The sequence below is a fragment of the Oncorhynchus kisutch genome, linkage group LG19 (assembly GCF_002021735.2).
Source record: "Oncorhynchus kisutch isolate 150728-3 linkage group LG19, Okis_V2, whole genome shotgun sequence".
NCBI classification, from domain to species: domain Eukaryota; kingdom Metazoa; phylum Chordata; class Actinopteri; order Salmoniformes; family Salmonidae; genus Oncorhynchus; species Oncorhynchus kisutch.
The window spans coordinates 24,247,695-24,265,224 of record NC_034192.2 but is presented as its reverse complement, the minus strand read 5'-3'; the positions used below and the strand labels follow the sequence as shown (position 1 = coordinate 24,265,224).

The 17,530-nt window shown below is 42.4% G+C and overlaps 1 protein-coding gene across 5 annotated transcripts in view; it reads left to right on the top strand.

Annotated features, from left to right (window-relative positions):
- Positions 1–14,298, top strand: part of LOC109864475 (fibroblast growth factor 12) — a 133,877-nt gene extending 119,579 nt beyond the window's left edge. For all 5 annotated transcript variants that reach the window (XM_020452300.2, XM_020452299.2, XM_020452298.2 and 2 more), the window contains 2 exons: positions 11,963–12,161; positions 12,916–14,298. In XM_020452300.2, the coding sequence (XP_020307889.1) occupies positions 11,963–12,161; positions 12,916–13,061 (345 nt within the window). In that variant the 3' untranslated portion in view covers positions 13,062–14,298. The remainder of the gene's footprint in view (positions 1–11,962; positions 12,162–12,915) is intronic.
- The last annotated feature ends 3,232 nt before the right edge of the window (positions 14,299–17,530 follow it).

Sequence of the window (17,530 nt, the reverse complement as noted above, 5' to 3'; positions counted from 1 at the left end):
ATGGTCTCACATACTCTATCTTTATTATGCGTGGGAATACTTTGGAACAGATTTCCAAAATTGTAATCACTTGTAGCTGATTTGCTGGTGTTTTTACAGTCTTATGTGTTCAACAATAAAAAAAAATTAAATTAAACTTTTTTGGAAGGTGGTTGTGTGCAACAAGGAGTGGCAATTGAATGCAAGCAAGAACAACAAACAAGGAAATTGTTATAACATTTCTAGCCTGTCTATTGAGCAGGTTGACATTTATTGTCATGAATCTTACCCTGGAGGCAGAACTTTGTGCAGCTAGCCCATCTAGCGGAAATCAATGTCAACATTGTCTACATTGTAAAAATATATGAAAACAAAAATGTGCTTTTTTTGGTCTTAGTTTACGGTTATGCATTAGAGTGAGAGTTAGATTTAAAATCAGATTTTATGACTTTATGAATGTGCCAGCTAGTGACCACTCTGCAGAGCTGCCTCCAGGGCAAGATTCATGACAATCAATGCACACCTGTGTTTATCTATGGGAAACAGTGTTGATGTGTTATGCTCGACCTGCTCAGTTTTCCAGCACGAAACACCAGAAAAAGTCCTAAAAGAGTAGAAGCAGCCCACCTGCTTTTACACTATGATTTGACTATTGGATGTTCAATGTTTCTTTTGTAAAAAATATTTTTAAATTAATAGTTTAAAACGAGAGTTCAGTTCACGCTTTTGTCAAAGCAACAAAATGAAGGCTTTGCAATGATGGTGAGAACTTGGGTACAGTTGGGAGTCAAGAGAGGGTGCACGAAGATACATGTCAAATGCTTGTAATATTGGTGCACAATGTAAACTTAAAATATCAGAGGGATGCAAAAGGCACTCTTTCAGTTGAACGACCCAGGAACCAAAAGGAAAAAGTGTAATCGTGGAGTGTGATTGCGTTGATTGCTGTTTTGCTTGTTAAACTGACGTGTGTTCGCTTTTTTGTCATTTTACTTGATCAAGATCTGTGGCCGAGGAAATAAATAACCTTTGTAGCTACAGTCTCCTACAGCTACGTTTGTGTTATGTAATGTCATAAGTGTGACAGTGGTGTTATCAGGAGGATAAGACATTTGTTGCTGTAGTTAGTGATGATTGGTGGTGATGGGAGTGTAATAAGGAGGCTCCGGCTGCGATTCCCTCCTCCATTTCAGAAATCGATTGATGGAGACCATGACGGGTAGAAAGAAGATATGTCATGGATAATCTTGATAGGATATGGGTATCACAGCACAATAAAGTGAGTGGCCTCCCGTTTTGAGGTGGACTGAGTTATTACAGCATATTGGCCTTTTATCTTCCTGCTTCAATAGCTGTCATCAGCTTGCCCTGCGCTGCCTGGAACTAAGCTTTATTGCTTAGTCAGTGTTCTTCTCCGGTATAAAGTGAGCTTAGTAACACAACCTGCAGGTATAACTCAAAATAACTGTTATTTACTCTGGCATTATAAGGGGGGCATACATGATTAGCAGAAGTGTTATAAATGTATTATAATAATGCATTACGCAGTTTTTAAGTAAATGTTATCATCCAGTGGAAGCAGCCTAAGGCCGGAAATATGGGTTATTAAACCTTAAAGCGGAAGAACTGCTTTCATTGTAGGAGATAGAGAAATGTTTGGATTGGATATACAGTACAAGTCAAAAGATTGCACACACCTACTCATTCAAGGGTTTTTCTTTATTTTTTAATATTTTCTACATTGTAGAATAATAGTGAAGACATCAAAACTATGAAATAACACATACGGAATCATGTAGTAACCAAAAAAGTGTTAAACAAATCAAAATCTATTTTAGATTCTTCAAAGTAGCCACTTTTTGCCTTGATGACAGCTTTGCACAGTCTTGGCATTCTCTCAACCAGCTTCATGTGGAATACTTTTCCAACAGTCTTGAAAGAGTTTCCACATATGCTGAGCACTTGTTGGCTGCTTTTCCTTCACTCTGCAGTCCAACTAATCCCAAACCATATCAATTGGGTTGCGGTTGGGTGATTGTGGAGGCCAGGTCATCTCATTCAGCACTCCATCACGTTCCTTTTTGGTCAAATAGCCCGTAGACAGCCTGGAGGTGTGTTTTGGGTCATTGTCTTGTTGAAAAACAAATGATAGTCCCACTAAGCGCAAAGCAGATGGGATTGCGTATTGCTGCAGAATGCTGTGGTATGTGGTAGCCATGCTGGTTAAGTGTGCCTTTAATTCTAAATAAATCACTGACATTGTCACCAGCAAAGCACCCCCACACCATCACACATGCTCCTCCATGCTTTACGGTGGGAACAACACATGCAGAGATCATCCATTCACCTGCTCTGCGTCTCACAAAGGCACAGCTGTTTGCACCAAAAATCTCAAATTTGGGCTCCTTTAAGATTCTCTGGTCTGATGAAACCAAGATGGAATTCTTTGGCCTGAATGCCAAGCGTCACGTCTGGAGGAAACCTGGCACCATCCCTATGGGGAAGCATGGTGGTGGCAGCATCATGCTGTGGGGATATTTTTCAGCGGCAGGGATTGGAAGACTAGTCAGGATCAAGGGAAAGATGAACGGAGCAAAGTACAGAGAGATCATTGCTGACAACCGGCTCCAGAGCACTCAGGATCTCAGACTGGGGCGACTGTTCACCTTCCAACAGGACAACGTCCCTAAGCACACAGCCAAGACAACGCAGGAGTGGCTTCGGGACAAGTCTCTGGATGTCCTTGACTTGAACCCAGACTTGAACCCGTCTGCAGCGATGCCGTGCAGCGATATGTCCCATCCACCCTGACAGAGCTTGAGAGGATCTGTAGAGAAGATTGTGAGAAACTCGCCAAATACAGATGTGCCAAGCTTGTAGCGTCATACCCAAGAAGACTCGAGGCTGTAATCGCTGCCAAAGGTGCTTCAACAAAGTACTGAGTAAAGGGTCTGAGTGCTTATGTAAATGTGATATACAGTGGGGCAAAAAGTATTTAGTCAGCCACCAATTGTGCAAGTTCTCCCACTTAAAAAGATGAGAGAGGCCTGTAATTTTCATCATATGTATGTACACTTCAACTATGACAGACAAAATGAGGGGATTTAAAAAAAAAAAAATTTGCAAATTATGGTGGAAAATAAGTATTTGGTCACCTACAAACAAGCAAGATTTCTGGCTCTCACAGACCTGTAACCTCTTCTTTAAGAGGCTCCTCTGTCCTCCACTCGTTACCTGTATTAATGGCACCTGTTTGAACTTGTTATCAGTATAAAAGACACTTGTCCACAACCTCAGTCACACTCCAAACTCCAAAGAGCTGTCAAAGGACACCAGAAACCAAATTGTAGACCTGCACGAGGCTGGGAAGACTGAATCTGCAATAGGTAAGCAGCTTGGTTTGAAGAAATCAACTGTGGGAGCAAATATTAGGAAATGGAAGAAATACAAGACCACTGATAATCTCCCTCGATCTGGGGCTCCACGCAAGATCTCACCCCGTGGGGTCAAAATTATAACAAGAACGGTGAGCAAAAATCCCAGAACCACACGGGGGGAACTAGTGAATGACCTGCAGAGAGATGAGACCAAAGTAACAAAGCCTACCATCAGTAACACACTACGCCGCCAGGGACTCGAATCCTGCAGTGCCAGACGTGTCCCCCTGCTTAAGCCAGTACATGTCCAGGCCCATCTGAAGTTTGCTTGAGATCATTTGGATGATCCAGAAGAAGATTGGGAGAATGTCATATGGTCTGATGAAACCAAAATATAACTTTTTGGTAAAAACTCAACTTGTCGTGTTTGGAGGACAAAGAATGCGGATTTGCATCCAAAGAACACCATACCTACTGTGAAGCATGGGGGTGGAAACATCATGCTTTGGGGCTGTTTTTCTGCAAAGGGACCAGGAAATGAATGGGGCCATATATCGTGAGATTTTGAGTGAAAACCTCCTTCCATCAGCAAGGGCATTGAAGATGAAACGTGGCTGGGTCTTTCAGCATGACAATGATCCCAAACACACCGCCCAGGGCAACGAAGGAGTGGCTTCGTAAGAAGCATTTCAATGTCCTGGAGTGGCCTAGCCAGTCTCCAGATCTCAACCCCATAGAAAATCTTTGGAGGGAGTTGAAAGTCCGTGTTGCCCAGCAACAGCCCCAAAACATCACTGCTCTAGAGGAGATCTGCATGGAGGAATGGGCCAAAATACCAGCAACAGTGTGTGAAAACCTTGTGAAGACTTACAGAAAACGTTTGACCTCTGTCATTGCCAACAAAGGGTATATAACAAAGCATTGAGAAACTTTTGTCATTGACCAAATACTTATTTTCCACCATAATTTGCAAATACATTCATTAAAAATCCTACAATGTGATTCTCTGGATTTTTTTCCTAATTTTGTCTGTTATAGTTGAAGTGTACCTATGCTGAAAATTACAGGCCTCATCTTTTTAAGTGGGAGAACTTGCACAATTGGTGGATGACTAAATAGTTTTTTTTATTTGTATATATATATATTTTTATATATACAGTGCCTTGCGAAAGTATTCGGCCCCCTTGAACTTTTTGCCACATTTCAGGCTTCAAACATAAAGATATAAAACTGTTTTTTTTGTGAAGAATCAACAACAAGTGGGACACAATCATGAAGTGGAACGACATTTATTGGATATTTCAAACGTTTTTAACAAATCAAAAACTGAAAAATTGGGCATCATGAAGAACAAGGAACACACCAGGCAGGTCCGAGATACTGTTGTGAAGAAGTTTAATGCCGGATTTGGATACAAAAAGATTTCCCAAGCTTTAAACATCCCAAGGAGCACTGTGCAAGCGATAATATTGAAATGGAAGGAGTATCAGACCACTGCACATCTACCAAGACCTGGCCGTCCCTCTAAACTTTCAGCTCATACAAGGAGAAAACTGATCAGAGATGCAGCCAAGAGGCCCATGGTCACTCTGGATGAACTGCAGAGATCTACAGCTGAGGTGGGAGACTCTGTCCATAGGACAACAATCAGTCATATATTGCACAAATCTGGCCTTTATGGAAGGGTGGCAAGAAGAAAGCCATTTCTTAAAGATATCCATAAAAAGTGTTGTTTAAAGTTTGCCACAAGCCACCTGGGAGACACACCAAACATGTGGAAGAAGGTGCTCTGGTCAGATGAAACCAAAATTGAACTTTTTGGCAACAATGCAAAATGTTATGTTTGGCGTAAAAGCAACACAGCTCATCACCCTGAACACACCATCCTCACTGTCAAACATGGTGGTGGCAGCATCATGGTTTGGGCCTGCTTTTCTTCAGCAGGGACAGGGAAGATGGTTCAATTTGATGGGAAGATGGATGGAGCCAAATACAGGACCATTCTGGAAGAAAACCTGATGTAGTCTGCAAAAGACCTGAGACTGGGACGGAGATGTGTCTTCCAACAAGACAATGATCCAAGACATAAAGCAAAATCTACAATGGAATGGTTCAAAAATAAACATATCCAGGTATTAGAATGGCCAAGTCAAAGTCCAGACCTGAATCCAATCGAGAATCTGTGGAAAGAACTGAAAAAATGCTCTCCATCCAACCTCACTGAGCTCGAGCTGTTTTGCAAGGAGGAATGGGAAACAATTTCAGTCTCTCGATGTGCAAAACTGATAGAGACATACCCCAAGCGACTTACAGCTGTAATCGCAGCAAAAGGTGGCGCTACAAAGTATTAACTTAAGGGGGCTGAATAATTTTGCACGCCCAATTTTTCAGTTTTTGATTTGTTAAAAAAGTTTGAAATATCCAATAAATGTCATTCCACTTCATGATTGTGTCCCACTTGTTGTTGATTCTTCACAAAAAAATACAGTTTTATATCTTTGTTTGAAGCCTGAAATGTGGCAAAAGGTCGCAAAGTTCAAGGGGGACGAATACTTTCGCAAGGCACTGTATATATATATATATATATATATATATATATATATATATATTTTATTTATTTATTTTATTTTTATTTTACCTTTATTTAACCAGGTAGGCAAGTTGAGAACAAGTTCTCATTTACAATTGCGACCTGGCCAAGATAAAGCAAAGCAGTTCGACAGATAAAACGACACAGAGTTACACATGGAGTAAAAACAAACATACAGTCAATAATGCAGTATAAACAAGTCTATATACAATGTGAGCAAATGAGGTGAGAAGGGAGGTAAAGGCAAAAAAGGCCATGATGGCAAAGTAAATACAATATAGCAAGTAAAATACTGGAATGGTAGTTTAGCAATGGAAGAATGAGCAAAGTAGAAATAAAAAAATAATGGGGTGCAAAGGAGCAAAATAAATAAATAAATAAAAATTAAATACAGTTGGGAAAGAGGTAGTTGTTTGGGCTAAATTATAGGTGGGCTATGTACAGGTGCAGTAATCTGTGAGCTGCTCTGACAGTTGGTGCTTAAAGCTAGTGAGGGAGATAAGTGTTTCCAGTTTCAGAGATTTTTGTAGTTCGTTCCAGTCATTGGCAGCAGAGAACTGGAAGGAGAGGCGGCCAAAGAAAGAATTGGTTTTGGGGGTGACTAGAGAGATATACCTGCTGGAGCGTGTGCTACAGGTGGGAGATGCTATGGTGACCAGCGAGCTGAGATAAGGGGGGACTTTACCTAGCAGGGTCTTGTAGATGACATGGAGCCAGTGGGTTTGGCGACGAGTATGAAGCGAGGGCCAGCCAACGAGAGCGTACAGGTCGCAATGGTGGGTAGTATATGGGGCTTTGGTGATAAAACGGATTGCACTGTGATAGACTGCATCCAATTTGTTGAGTAGGGTATTGGAGGCTATTTTGTAAATGACATCGCCAAAGTCGAGGATTGGTAGGATGGTCAGTTTTACAAGGGTATGTTTGGCAGCATGAGTGAAGGATGCTTTGTTGCGAAATAGGAAGCCAATTCTAGATTTAACTTTGGATTGGAGATGTTTGATATGGGTCTGGAAGGAGAGTTTACAATCTAACCAGACACCTAAGTATTTGTAGTTGTCCACGTATTCTAAGTCAGAGCCGTCCAGAGTAGTGATGTTGGACAGGCGGGTAGGTGCAGGTAGCGATCGGTTGAAGAGCATGCATTTAGTTTTACTTGTATTTAAGAGCAATTGGAGGCCACGGAAGGAGAGTTGTATGGCATTGAAGCTTGCCTGGAGGGTTGTTAACACAGTGTCCAAAGAAGGGCCGGAAGTATACAGAATGGTGTCGTCTGCGTAGAGGTGGATCAGGGACTCACCAGCAGCAAGAGCGACCTCATTGATGTATACAGAGAAGAGAGTCGGTCCAAGAATTGAACCCTGTGGCACCCCCATAGAGACTGCAAGAGGTCCGGACAGCAGACCCTCCGATTTGACACACTGAACTCTATCAGAGAAGTAGTTGGTGAACCAGGCGAGGCAATCATTTGAGAAACCAAGGCTGTCGAGTCTGCCGATGAGGATATGGTGATTGACAGAGTCGAAAGCCTTGGCCAGATCAATGAATACGGCTGCACAGTAATGTTTCTTATCGATGGCGGTTAAGATATCGTTTAGGACCTTGAGCGTGGCTGAGGTGCACCCATGACCAGCTCTGAAACCAGATTGCATAGCAGAGAAGGTATGGTGAGATTCGAAATGGTCGGTAATCTGTTTGTTGACTTGGCTTTCGAAGACCTTAGAAAGGCACGGTAGGATAGATATAGGTCTGTAGCAGTTTGGGTCAAGAGTGTCCCCCCCTTTGAAGAGGGGGATGACCGCAGCTGCTTTCCAATCTTTGGGAATCTCAGACGACACGAAAGAGAGGTTGAACAGGCTAGTAATAGGGGTGGCAACAATTTCGGCAGATAATTTTAGAAAGAAAGGGTCCAGATTGTCTAGCCCGGCTGATTTGTAGGGGTCCAGATTTTGCAGCTCTTTCAGAACATCAGCTGAATGGATTTGGGAGAAGGAGAAATGGGGAAGGCTTGGGCGAGTTGCTGTTGGGGGTGCAGTGCTGTTGTCCGGGGTAGGAGTAGCCAGGTGGAAAGCATGGCCAGCCGTAGAAAAATGCTTATTGAAATTCTCAATTATGGTGGATTTATCAGTGGTGACAGTGTTTCCTATCTTCAGTGCAGTGGGTAGCTGGGAGGAGGTGTTCTTATTCTCCATGGACTTTACAGTGTCCCAGAACTTTTTTGAGTTAGTGTTGCAGGAAGCAAATTTCTGCTTGAAAAAGCTAGCCTTGGCTTTTCTAACTGCCTGTGTATAATGATTTCTAGCTTCCCTGAACAGCTGCATATCACGGGGGCTGTTCGATGCTAATGCAGAACGCCATAGGATGTTTTTGTGTTGGTTAAGGGCAGTCAGGTCTGGGGAGAACCAAGGGCTATATCTGTTCCTGGTTCTAAATTTCTTGAATGGGGCATGTTTATTTAGGATGGTTAGGAAGGCATTTAAAAAAAATATCCAGGCATCCTCTACTGACGGGATGAGATCAATATCCTTCCAGGATACCCCGGCCAGGTCGATTAGAAAGGCCTGCTCGCAGAAGTGTTTCAGGGAGCGTTTTACAGTGATGAGTGGAGGTCGTTTGACCGCTGACCCATTACGGATGCAGGCAATGAGGCAGTGATCGCTGAGATCTTGGTTGAAGACAGCCGAGGTGTATTTAGAGGGGAAGTTGGTTAGGATGATATCTATGAGGGTGCCCGTGTTTAAGGTTTTGGGGAGGTACCTGGTAGGTTCATTGATAATTTGTGTGAGATTGAGGGCGTCAAGTTTAGATTGTAGGATGGCTGGGGTGTTAAGCATGTTCCAGTTTAGGTCGCCTAGCAGCACGAACTCTGAAGATAGATGGGGGGCAATCAGTTCACATATGGTGTCCAGAGCACAGCTGGGGGCAGAGGGTGGTCTATAGCAGGCGGCAACGGTGAGAGACTTGTTTTTAGAGAGGTGGATTTTTAAAAGTAGAAGTTCAAATTGTTTGGGTACAGACCTGGATAGTAGGACAGAACTCTGCAGGCTATCTTTGCAGTAGATTGCAACACCGCCCCCTTTGGCAGTTCTATCTTGTCTGAAAATGTTGTAGTTTGGAATTAAAATGTCTGAGTTTTTGGTGGTCTTCCTAAGCCAGGATTCAGACACAGCTAGAACATCCGGGTTGGCAGAGTGTGCTAAAGCAGTGAATAGAACAAACTTAGGGAGGAGGCTTCTAATGTTAACATGCATGAAACCAAGGCTATTACGGTTACAGAAGTCGTCAAAAGAGAGCGCCTGGGGAATAGGAGTGGAGCCAGGCACTGCAGGGCCTGGATTCACCTCTACATCGCCAGAGGAACATAGGAGGAGTAGAATAAGGGTACGGCTAAAAGCTATGAGAATTGGTCGTCTAGAACGTCTGGAACATAGAGTAAAAGGAGGTTTCTGGGGGCGATAAAATAGCATCAAGGTATAATGTACAGACAAATGTATGGTAGGATGTGAATACAGTGGAGGTAAACCTAGGTATTGAGTGATGAAGAGAGAGATATTGTCTCTAGAAACATCGTTGAAACCAGGAGATGTCATTGCATGTGTGGGTGGTGGAACTAATAGGTTGGATAAGGTATAGTGAGCAGGACTAGAGGCTCTACAGTGAAATAAGCCAATAAACACTAACCAGAACAGAAATGGACAAGACATATTGACATTAAGGAGAGGCATGCTTAGTCGAGTGATCAAAAGGGTCCGGTGAGTGGAGAGGTTGGTTGGTGATTTAGACAGCTAGCCAGGGCATCGGTAGCAAGCTAGCATAGGATGGAGGTCTGTTGTTAGCTACCTCTTGCGTTCCGTCAGTAGATTAGTGGGGTTCCGTGTGGTAGAGGGGATTAATCCAAATCACACAACAACAACAAAAATAAAAACAATAGATATAGTTATAGAGGCCCAAGAAGAAAACATAATAATAATAATATAAAAAAAAAATGTAAAAAAAAATTACATTTTTATTTTTATTTTTTTAAAGCCGGTAAGACAGCTAACGGTTAGCAGGCCGCAGATGGGCGTTCAGGTAACGTCGCGACGGAGAAGCCAGCCGAATAACTCCTTCGGGTAGATAACGTCGGCAGTCCAGTTGTGAAGGCCCGGTGGGGCTCCGCGAAGGCAGTAAAACGGGTCCGGATAGGTGACTGCAGCCCAGGTGTGATTGATGGAACTCAGGAGTGATTGACGGAGCTTGCTAGCTCCGGAATAATTGATGTTTGCTCCGGAATCGACGAAGGCCGATAGTCACACGGATAGCAGCTAGCTAGCTGTGAGATCCGGGTATGAATGTCCAGAGAGCAGTCGAAATCCAGGGACATGGAGAGAAAAATTGGTCCGGTATGTTCCGTTCCGAGCCGCGCTGCGCCGTACAGAACTGGCGATAGATTTTCGAGCTAAAGGATAGCTGATGACCACAAACCGTGGTTAGCTGAATACTAACGATTTGCCAGTAAAGGAGCTAACTAGCTTCTGGATTAGCTTCTGGCTAGTTTCTTGGAGTTTCTGGCTAGCTTCTTGGAGGATTACAGATCTGAGGTAAATAATACTTTTTTATAAATATACATTGGTGAGGCGGGTTGCAGGAGAGTGTTTTGAAGATGAGTTGATGGAAAATAAAAATAAAATGTATGTGAAAAAGTTGTAAATATATATATATATACAGGACACGACAAGACGAGGACAAAAGACGTCTGAACTGCTATGCCACCTTGGTGTTTCTATATATATATATATATGAAAAACCTGTTTTTGCTTAATCATTATGAGGTATTGTGTGTTGATTGATGAGAACAAAACCATTTTTAATCAATTTTAGAATAAGGCTGTAACGTAACAAAATGTGGAAAAGGGGCCTGAATACTTTCTGAATGCACTGTACATTGTAAACTTTAATTTGTAGGCTAGGTTGTAGAAACCTCCAATATGCTGTAATAGAAATAAGGCCATTCTCATAAAAAAAATGTTGTCCTGATTGATTAATCGTATTCTCCATAATGTCCACCTGTTCACAGCGAGGGTACACAATGGCACAGTCATCCAATTCCAAAGCCTGGCGAAAAGGAAAAATCTAGACCAAATGTTACTCTCTGTAGGTGTAGTGAGACGGAGGATCTTTTTGAGGTCGACTTGGATTATTCTGCTCAAACTCCACCAATTTACTGGATTTTAAACATATCCAACCTGTAATACCCAGTGGACAGGGATGTAGGTAGAAATCCTAATTTCTTCCATCAACACCGGTAACACCCCTTCAGGCAAAAGCCTGACACAACTTAAAATTAATGTCAATTTCTTTTTTCTTTTTTTTCTTTTATTATTTTTTTACCCCAATTTCGTGGTATCCAATTGTTAGTAGTTACTGTCTCGTCTCATCGCTACAACTCCCGTACGGGCTCGGGAGAGACAAAGGTCAAGAGCCATGCGTCCTCCGAAACACAACCCAACCAAGCCGCACTGCTTCTTAACACAGCACCCATCCAACCCGGAAGCCAGCCGCACCAATGTGTCGGAGGAAACACTGTACACCTAGGGACCTGGTCAGCATGCACTGCGCCCGGCCCGCCACAGGAGTCGCTAGTGCGCGATAAGACAAGGATATCCCTACCGGACAAGCCCTCCCTAACCCGGACGACGCTAGGCCAATTGTGCGTCGCCCCATGGATCTCCCGGTCGCGGCCGGCTGCAACAGAGCCTGGGCTCAAACCCACCCACTGCGATGCAGTGCACCACCCGGGAGGCCTATTAATGTCCATTTTTGGTGGATAACTATTTGAGTTGTCAACAAACGTGAATTCTACTTTAAATCTTATCATTGATTGGTGGTTGAAATGCAGTTCAAATTTGTGTACGTTGACAACTTTTTGCATTTTCGACCATGAATTCCATTGATGTTCAGCGTATTTTAAATCGGTGGGATAGCGCTTTGAGCACTGTAATACCTGATCTCAAGTCTTTCACTCTTTGCTTCTCAGGACTTGTTCACAGTAGAGGCGAAATTCAAGGAGTCTGTGTTTGAGAACTACTACGTCATCTACTCATCAACACTGTACCGGCAGCACGAATCTGGCAGGGCCTGGTACATGGGCCTCAACAAGGATGGCGTGGTCATGAAGGGCAACCGGGTGAAGAAGACCAAGCCCTCTTCACACTTTGTGCCCAGACCCATCGAAGGTGAGATTGAAACACAGTCTGACTGCCAGCCAGCCACACTCAGGGCTGGATTCAAATGCAACACCTGCCATTAGTCAAGGTTTATTTAACAGTCACACAATTCAGGAAGTGTTCTGAATTGAAAATTCAAGAATGTTTAAACTTTTGAAATAAATAGCTTTTCAGTTTATTGAGAAGTCATAGAAAATGTATACCATTTTTTTTCAATGATCGAATTTGAATTTTAGTTTATTTCTTGAGTTGACTGACTTCAATTCAAATTGACCCCAACCCCACTGGGGAGCAAATGTAGGTTCTAATGTTGTTTTTAAACTAATTTAACTAAAATTACTATAAACTAATGCTGAATCTCTCAATTAATCTCCTCTGTTTTTTGTCTCTCCCTGACCTTTATCTCCTCTCGCTCTCCCTCTCCCTCACCTATATCTCTTTACTATACTGTATATCCCTTCTCTCTCTCTCTCTCTCTTTCTCTCTCTCGCTCTCTCTCCCATCCTGTTCTCACCTATATATCTTTACTATACTGTATACCTATCTCTCTTCTCTCCACGCTCTCTCTCTTTCTCTCTCTCGCTCTCTTTCTCTCTCATATTGTCTCTCTCCCCTCCTTTCTCTCTCCTCCTGCTCTCACCTATATCTCTTTACTATACTGTATAAATATCCCTTCTCTCTCTCACTCCTCTTCGCTCTCTACCTCCCTCTCTATCTCTCTCTTTTGCTCTCACTTGCCCCGCTCCCCCCGCCCCTTCTGCAGTTAGCATGTACAAAGAGCCATCGCTGCATGACATCGAGGAGAAGGGCCGCTCACGGAAAGACTCAGGAACTGAGGCTCCCGCTCTCTTAAACGGAGGAGAAAAAGTGGCGGGCCAGGACTCCACAGGGCAGGACGGTGGCTCATAGCCTGCACATCGCCCCATTGATATCTTACACCTTGTTCAACGACAACAACAACGACGATAAATGAGAACACAACAAAATATAAAAAATAAACATATTTTAAAATCAGGACGTTGAATTGACATTTTATGCAAAAGCCTGATGCGAGTGTGGCACCAGGAAACTCATCCTCCTTATCATGACAATGTCAATGTTTCAAAGTCAAGCTCTAAAATAAGCTTTAAACCATGCTAGTTCACACATCTTGATTTAATGAATGTGACAGCACTTTCATTGTGTTGTTATAATCATTAATAAGAATTGTATTGTAATTGATTTAGGGCTCTATTCAATCTGATCGACTTTTGTCGGCATACGTATAGCGGTCGTCTTGGCGGTGTCGGAGATGGAACTGCGCTAGAGCTGTCAAATCGACATGCGGCTCCTGGCATTATACCTAAAGCAGACATTGCCATTAAGAGAAATCCCATGCAGCCTTGTTTACAAGTTCGAACACAGGAATGTGAGATTAGGCTGATAGAAATCCTCATAATTTCGTTTAAAGATTTTCAATTTGAGCGTCATATTTTCTCTATATCCTACACTTTCTCATTCTGAACTCGGGTGTGGCTTCATGACAATGATCAAGAGCAGCTGCTCACAGATTTGACAGCTCCAACACAGTTACACCTCCCACACTGCCAAAACATCAGCTATGGGGGTGTCGGCTATCGCCGGTTAAAGCTTGATCTGATTGACTCTAGGCCTAAGATTCTTTCCCCCTCCCTCCTATCATTACGATAATTTTCCTTTTGGGTTGGAGGAGGGGAGTCATGGCGGGGTAAAGGCAGGGGTTTGGCACGGGGAGGTTTGAGGGTCTCTTCTACAGACACTGCTTTCATAGGGGAATAGGCGTGTATCACAAATCCTGCTCTCTGATTTGATATGATGCTCATTGGGAATGGGAAGGGGATGGGCCAGGGGTATCACTGGGGTAGGGGGTTTAGCTACCTGTCCAAAGGTAGGCTGGTCACGTGGTACAGTTTAGTATTATTGTTATCCACTTGAGCTGTTAGTGCAGCCACTGTTCTCCTGCACTCACAGAGCAGTCACGCTGGTACAGAAGTTTCTGTGAGACAGACATATGTAGAGTTCCGATACTGTACAGTAGTCAAGGATTCTTTTCTTTTTTTTCTTTTTTTTTCACCAAGAAACAGTGTACAGAGTATGAAACTCTGAAAAGGAAGTCTTATTATTGGTGTGATGCTTTTAAAAAATTTGTTTTTAATAGTTTGCTACAGTAACGAGCATTTGAACAAAAGACCCAGAAAAATATTTGAATGTGAGCGTTGTGATGGTCACTCTTGAAGGATCCTGAGTGAGGGGACAGCTAAGGCTAACGAGAGAGGTCAAAGGTCAAACCCTGATGTCAGCTTTCATGATACTTACTGCTGCCATCAAAACCTGAGTTCCACGCCCAGTTATACCTTCAGACATCATCCAGGAATTCCTTCATATTTCATTGGGACTTCCACTTATTACAGCTATTTATATTTTAGAGTGCTCTACTAAAAGCACAGACTGCATTCTCGACCATCCAAATCACACAATGTGTGAACCTCAGCATTCCTGTGTGATAATTTGCACTACTGGGAATCTGTTATATACTGCCCTGATTCATTGTAGACTGGATCCGCTGCTGGGAATATCTACACACACTGCCCTATATCCTATTGTCTTATCTCCATACTCATAACAGTTAAACTCATCATAACTCACCACAGTCCACCAACACTGGAGGAGAGTTTTTAGATACATTCAAATTAGACTATTAAGGAGTCATGAGGTCTATGAGGTTGTCTCTGATTGGCTGCTGTGCTGAAGGAGGCCCAACCTGAAGGCGGGGTTCCCACCTGAATTTTCTTTGTGTAAATTGGTGATTTTGCATTTCATCGGTATACTACTACTCCGCAGGGAAAAAAATATCCAATCACTCCATACTGCCTCTGAGAAGTCTTCCATTGGGAAAAATGACACCAGCACTAGGACTACTTGTGTTGGGGTTGGGCTCATTGAAATTAGGTCAGGTCCATGGCATGCAGGCAATGGTATGAGGGCAAAAAGAAAATATGTACCAGTATTTTTGGATGTCTCATAAAGGAGATAGGCCCTTTGTCGATCTCACCCTGACCATGGAGGGTAAAACTGAAGGGTGAGATTAATGCCATATTTACGGTAAATGGTCTTTGTTTGCTAATGTTTGCTCCTTTATTGAAACACATTCATATGCATCATATAATAGAAAAACATTGCAAATAAACAGCAGGATGAAAAAATATAATTGAACAATAAAAAAGAATGGTACCAAACAACAGTCTCTGTGGCATTTTATTGCTCCTGTAGTTTAAACAGGAGTCTGTGGCTTTTGAATGCCTTTGATCTGAATTAGAGACATATAAACTATGCAAGTTTAATTTCTAAATGTTTAAGTAGAATGTCTTGAATGTTGGTTCATCTATTTGATGTAATAATAATCCATTTCACGTCATGAAACTACACAATAGTTTTAGGCAAGCAATTTAAATTGGCTAATTTGCAGGACTATTGTAGTGAAGCAATATTTAATATGTTTGTATTTTATATACTCCTCACATGCGACTCGTAATAGGATTAAGGAATTAGCCCATTAAATGAAATATCTGACTCCATAAAGATGATAAAGCAATATGCCAGCGATAATAGTTATACCATGTGCAATCAAGTATTATGTGCTTAGCTGACTAAGATCAAGGAATGGTCATAAGAATTGTTTATATCAAAGGCAATTATTTACACTGAACAAAAATATAAATGCAACATGGAAAGTTTTGATCCCATGTTTTATCAGCTGAAATAAAAGATCCCAGAAATGTTCCATAAGCTAATTTCTCAAACATTTTGTGCACAAGTTTCTTTACAAGCATTTCTCCTTTTAATCCATCTACATGTGTTGCAAATCAAGAAGCTCATTAAACAGGATGATCATTACACAGGTGCTCCTTGTGCTGGGGACAGTAAAAGGCCAATCTAAAATGTGTAGTTTTGTCACACAACACAATGCCACAGATGTCTCAAGTTTTGAGGGAGCGAGCAATTGGCATGCTGACTGCGGTAATGCCCACCAGAACTGTTGCCAGAGAAGTACATGTTCATTTCTCTACCATAAGCCGCATCCAATGTCGTTTTAGAGAATTTGGCAGTCCGTCCAACTGGCTTCACAACCGCAGAACACGTGTATGGTTCTGTGAGTGTGGGTGTGCTTATGTCAACATTGTTCTGTGTAGCTTCTTCACTACTACACTCAAAAGTTTGTGAGGAAACAAAATTAGACCTCAAAATTTGTGTTTTGTTGAGATAAATCCATGTCCCAGGCCATCTATTTTGTAGAGCCGCAGGATGCTAGATTGTTTTTTTATCAATAAGGCTCTCTTAAAGGTCAATTTAATAAATTATATGTCTATCAATGGAATGGAGTAATCCTGTTTAAAGGGGCAATCAGCAGTTGCTACATCCATTTTTGGACTTGATATTGATATTGACATTGATTCTTAAGGAATATAACATATAAATGACTCGTGAGCTTAGTTCAACTGTCGTACCCAATCTGAACCCAAAATATGAGCTTGTTTTACTCCAATGTTCGTAAACAAAGTAAATGTAAACAAATATTGTACAGCTTAAAAACATGGTTAAAACTATAATTGTTATAAACTCAGCAAAAAAAGAAACCTCTTATTGTCAACTGCGTTTATTTTTAGCAAAGTTAACGTGTAAATATTTGTATGAACATAAGATTCAACAACTGAGACAAACTGAAAAAGTTCCACAGACATGTGACTAACAGAAATGGAATAATGTGTCCCTGAACAAAGGGGGGGTCAAAATCAAAAGTAACAGTCAGTAAATGGTGTGGCCACCAGCTGCATTAAGTACTGCTGTGCATCTCCTCCTCATGGACTGCACCAGATTTGCCAGTTCTTGCTGTGAGATGTTATCCCACTCTTCCACCAAGGCACCTGCAAGGTCCCAGACATTTCTGGGGGGAATGGCCCTAGCCCTCACCCTCCGATCCAACTGGTCCCAGACGTGCTCAATGGGATTGAGATCCGGGCTCTTCACTGGCCATGGCAGAGCACTGACATTCCTGTCTTTCAGAAAATCAAACACAGAACAAGCAGTATGGCTGGTGGCATTGTCATGCTGGAGGGTCATGTCAGGTTGAGCCTGCAGGAAGGGTACCACATGAGGGAGGAGGATGTGTTCCCTGTAACGCACAGCGTTGACATTGCCTGCAATGGCAAAAAGCTCAGCCCGATGATGCTGTGACACACCACCCCAGACCATGACGTACCCTACGTCTCCAAATCGAGCCCACTCCAGAGTACAGGCCTCGGTGTAATGCTCATTCCTTCAACGATAAACGCGAATCTGATCTTCACCCCTGGTGAGACAAC